Below are 4,281 nucleotides of genomic sequence, written 5' to 3' on the forward strand. Positions count from 1 at the left end.
TGTTGTGTTCCTGACAATGCTGGGCGACAGCTCAGTGGTTAGGCAAGTCACACAGAAGCGGAACATAAAAATAAGAGGGTGTCAGCATGGTCCATATTAGCTCTTTATACGGTATGGCAGGATATTTATGCACTCTGTGAGTGAATATCCTTTGGTTGTCACTTGATGATCATAGTAAGAGCTATCCCTCTTGAAATGATGTTTCCTTTGCATTCTAGAAAAAAATTGTAACATCAGATGTTTCTTTCCTCTATTCTTCTCTCTTGGTGTAACTTCTATTTCAACTTTGCTGCATTTCCAAACTATTTTATTGGAATTGAATATGTTGCTGTGTTGGGCACTCTTCCTCTTTCAATCAAACAATCTGCTTCCTTTCTCTTCTAGTCCGTAATGAATTTATCTGTCATTTTAATTTTGTTTGATGAAGAATGTGTAACTAATTGCAATTTGTTGATCAAGTAAGTGGTTTGCAAAGGTAAATCAATATGGTTTAATGGTTTCCAGATTCAGTATTGTGTGGGATAAAAGGGTTGATAAGAGTGAGCTATGTAGGTAATAATTTCGTTAGTTATTGTAATGATTTTGTTGTTCTCCGTATGGAATGGGAGTGTGAGTATCTTAGCTGCTGTCTTTCTGTTATGATGTTCTTTGTACAAAGAAAATCTTTTATTATTTGTTTGTACAGTTACTTCTAAACCAGTTCTTTTTTTTAAAAAAATAATAAAAACTAAACATTCAAGGCTGTCATTTGTGAAAATGAGTGGTTTTTGAAAGTCTTTATAAGCTTGATAAAGTTCATTAAATTATGTACAAAAGTATCAAAAATTTATCTCGTCTCTTTTTGGCTATCGCTGACGGACGGTATCTCGTCTCCTACAACTGAAGTGCTTTCGCCGACGTCTTCTGACACGTAGGCGGTTTGTAATTGCCGTGTGACATGGTGTAAGTATGATGTGGCCCCGGTTGCGTGTGTCCATCCCGTATGCACATCCTGCCACCCGTGCTGCCACGCCGCTACGCTACGCCACGCCACGCCATCCACCCACCCACCTCCCCTCCAGATCACAACAAACAACAACCATGGGCGCCGGCTGGTACTTGTTGGCACTCTGTGCCTTGTGTTCCGCCCTTGTTGCGGGTCAAACTTTTAGTGAAACCATAGGGAAAGAGCAGTCGTGTCACTCGTTTGCCGGAGGTAATGTGTACCCGTACACCTGGCCACACGGCGGGGACCACAAGCTGCAGTGGACGAAGGCAGTCAGTGAGTATAGGTTATAGGGTCATTTACCCTAAGGCTCATGTACTTTTAAGAGCAGTCGTCAAATATTGTTGCTGCTGGGTTTATGAGAGTGGATCGGTAGTTCTGAAAGGTCGGCCTTGGCATTCATCTTCTTATCTATTTCAGTTTCCAAACCTGCCCCTGAATGGAAGGGGACTGCCGTTGTCAATGGGGAAATCAAGGAGATCAAGTTGTCGGATTACAAAGGAAAATACCTTATTTTCTTTTTCTATCCTTTGGACTTGTAAGTCACATTTATTTAAAATTTATCATGATTAATTACAGTGCTTATCTCTCTTCCGAAATAATACTTTTATTTTTGTATATTTTGTGTTTTAGTACATTTGTGTGCCCTACGGAGATTCTTGCCTTCAATGACCGTTTGGAGGAATTCCGTAAAATAAACACCGAGGTTGTGGCATGCTCCGTGGATTCCCATTTCACTCACCATGCATGGACCAATACGCCACGCAAGGAGGGTGGACTTGGTAAACTTAGCATTCCATTGTTGTCTGACATGAACCATCAGATATCCAAGGATTATGGCGTGTACCTTGAAGAGCTTGGCCACACACTGCGGTAATATTCTTGTTTCATGTTAAAGTAACCTGTGTGATTAGTTTGTCTATTTTCTGTCATGTAGTAACATTCCATTCTATCAACAGAGGCTTATTCATTATTGACCCCCGAGGTGTCATTCGTCAAATCACTTTGAATGACCTCCCTGTTGGTCGCAGTGTAGATGAAACACTGCGTCTTGTGCAGGCTTTCCAATATACTGATAAATTTGGAGAAGTTTGCCCTGCTGGATGGAAGCCTGGTGAAGACACGGTATGTATTGTTTGGATTGTGTATTGTCTATTTTATCAAGTATAATTTTATCACTTAAAAAACAAAATTCCCTTTCAGATTAAGCCAGATTTGATTGGGAAGAAGGAATTTTTCTCAAAACATTAAGATGGGTTTATTGATGCAAGTTGTAGCTCCTAAACATCACTCATGGCTCATGGGGTAAGAAAAATTTTCTATCTGAAGTTTATCAATCTCAACCTACCATCACAACATGTCTTCCTTGTGTGCATGTGCAATGCCCTCTATACTTCATCCAAAAATGAAATTGACATGGGTGTTAATGATTTCTCTGACCATGTCTATAGCTATATGATTAATATTGATGGATCTAGTCAATAGACTGATTTGTGTTTGGTATGTTACTCAATTATTGCCATTCCAAAAGAAAATAAACAGTGTAAAGTGCAACAGACTATTTTGAAAATAAAACTAAAAACAAATGCCGTATGTTCTTTGAGTTAAAACAATAATTCAACTTAGTTGTCTAGTGTAAAAATATTTTATTGCTGTCAAAGCATTACTAAAATTGAAAGTCTAGTTAAAATCTCATCTAAAAACAAATTTCAACATCAATGTCATTATATGCGCTGATGTTGTAATGCGTTGTATGCTATGTTGCTCTTTAAACTTGTGATGTTTTGCAAAATTAGATTCTTCAGCCCCTTGTCAGCTATACCCAATTCTTCTAAGTCAAGTTCTGTTAGGTGCATAAAAGTCTCTACATCCATCTAAAGATGAAAAAGAAAAAAAAAATTAATACCAAGGCTTGTCAGATTTAGTACTTGCTGTTAATTAATAAACATCGGAAATCAAGTTCTAAAACAACTCAAAAATCTCATCCTATGTTATGCTTAGATAAGGTTGCTATGGTTTGACTATACTTCCTTACCTCATGACTATTCATCAGTGGCAGGAGGAAATCCAAGTTTAATGAGCGCAGAAGAGCTTCTAGTTGGCTGTCAGAAGTTTTTTCATCAAAAGTAACATAAACTTTAATTTGTTTCTTCAACTTTTTCTTTTTGTATCTGGAAAGGATGAGCAAAATGAATGCAGATATGTAGATTCATACAAACGTAACTGAAGAAGAGTGTTAAAGAGAATGCACACCTTGCTTTTAACCGTTTCCACCAACTAAACATGTTCTTGGACCCCTTTACTTTTAGTTTGGGTCCCGTTTTGTTATGCTTTTGACTGTGAGTGAACATCCAAGGAGGCACCATGGGGTTTGGAGAAAAAGATGGACTTATGTAGGGATGGAAGTTTTGTGTATAATATCCAGATGATGCTGGTGGACAGGGTGAGCATGGCAGGCAGCCAGCTGGACACATGTACCTGGGACTTGGGGGAAATTTGAAAAATTGAGGACTGTGGGGTAGAAAACCTGGAGTTAGACTCTTAGGAGTACAGGGATGTAGGGCTGTCCCATTAGCACTACAAAACTGTTCAGTTGGTGTTGTGCTATTAGATATAAAATTGAAAAAATTTGAGTTTTCTGACAAGCTGGGACTTTGACACATTGGTGTGCATGGATGCAAGTTCAGCTTGTTGACATCACAATTTACATCAGATATCATGTCAATTTTTTTAAGTGTAGGGCATAAATCGATAGAAAAGGTAGGACTTATTTTTAGTTTAGGTGTGGTATGGAAAGAGAGGATTGAACTGAGGTCATTATACCCACTAATCATAGCACAGTCAAATGCAGTCAAGTTTGAAGAGTTTAAAATGTGTGGGTTGGCTCCAAAACTGAGGAGTATGTCTACAATGTCCACATGTCCTCCACTAGCAGCCAGCATTAAGGGTGTCATACCTGAAATTAGCATATCTAACATGAACTTCTTGGAATTTTATGACTAAAAACTATACTCACGCCAATTTGTTTTAAGACTTGCCTGAAATTGGTAGTGTTCCATTAACATCTACCCCTCTCCCAAGCAAAAGCTTGACAGCCTGAACCTTTCCTTGTTGACATGCAGTAGCCAGTGCTGGATTCAAGTTGTGCGCTATGGGCATGGAGGTCAAAATCTCAAGCAATGTTTCATCTTGACTCGTCACAGCAAGAGACACTACATCCCAACCTTTAAATGAGCAAATTTTTCGTTCAGATAAAATAATGAAAATCTTTCCGACTGTTTACAAAATAAAAATTA

At 38.4% G+C, this 4,281-nt stretch overlaps 3 protein-coding genes across 3 annotated transcripts in view; 2 read left to right on the top strand and 1 right to left on the bottom strand.

Annotated features, from left to right (window-relative positions):
* LOC113213153 (transmembrane 9 superfamily member 3) overlaps window positions 1–747 on the top strand; it is a gene marked incomplete in the record, with an annotated part of 15,163 nt that extends 14,416 nt beyond the window's left edge. The window contains 1 exon segment of the mRNA XM_026432123.2: window positions 1–747.
* Window positions 748–943: 196 nt separating this feature from the next.
* Window positions 944–2,575, top strand: LOC113213156 (peroxiredoxin). Its single transcript, XM_026432127.2, has 5 exons — window positions 944–1,261; window positions 1,406–1,523; window positions 1,619–1,858; window positions 1,945–2,110; window positions 2,189–2,575. The coding sequence occupies exons 1-5, from the start codon at window positions 949–951 to the stop codon at window positions 2,234–2,236; spliced, it is 885 nt and encodes a 294-aa protein (XP_026287912.1). The 5' UTR covers window positions 944–948; the 3' UTR covers window positions 2,237–2,575.
* Window positions 2,576–2,611: 36 nt separating this feature from the next.
* LOC113213154 (B-cell lymphoma 3 protein-like) overlaps window positions 2,612–4,281 on the bottom strand; it is a 16,009-nt gene continuing 14,339 nt past the window's right edge. The window contains exons 3-6 of the mRNA XM_026432125.2: window positions 4,024–4,209; window positions 3,239–3,941; window positions 3,021–3,156; window positions 2,612–2,859 (exon numbers count right to left, since the gene is read on the bottom strand). Coding sequence (XP_026287910.1) covers window positions 2,710–2,859; window positions 3,021–3,156; window positions 3,239–3,941; window positions 4,024–4,209 — 1,175 coding nt within the window. The 3' untranslated portion in view covers window positions 2,612–2,709. The remainder of the gene's footprint in view (window positions 2,860–3,020; window positions 3,157–3,238; window positions 3,942–4,023; window positions 4,210–4,281) is intronic.

Source organism: Frankliniella occidentalis, unplaced genomic scaffold, assembly GCF_000697945.3.
Source record: "Frankliniella occidentalis isolate FOCC.00 unplaced genomic scaffold, Focc_3.1 Scaffold64, whole genome shotgun sequence".
NCBI lineage: Eukaryota > Metazoa > Arthropoda > Insecta > Thysanoptera > Thripidae > Frankliniella > Frankliniella occidentalis.

Excerpts from the sequence above, each read along its gene's own strand:
- LOC113213156 (XM_026432127.2), top strand. The coding sequence starts at position 949 with ATGATGTGGCCCCGGTTGCGTGTGTCCATCCCGTATGCACATCCTGCC. Across the intron at positions 1,524-1,618 it reads TTTTTCTATCCTTTGGACTT|TACATTTGTGTGCCCTACGG; the intron begins GTAAGTCACATT and ends TTTGTGTTTTAG. Across the intron at positions 1,859-1,944 it reads GAGCTTGGCCACACACTGCG|AGGCTTATTCATTATTGACC; the intron begins GTAATATTCTTG and ends TTCTATCAACAG.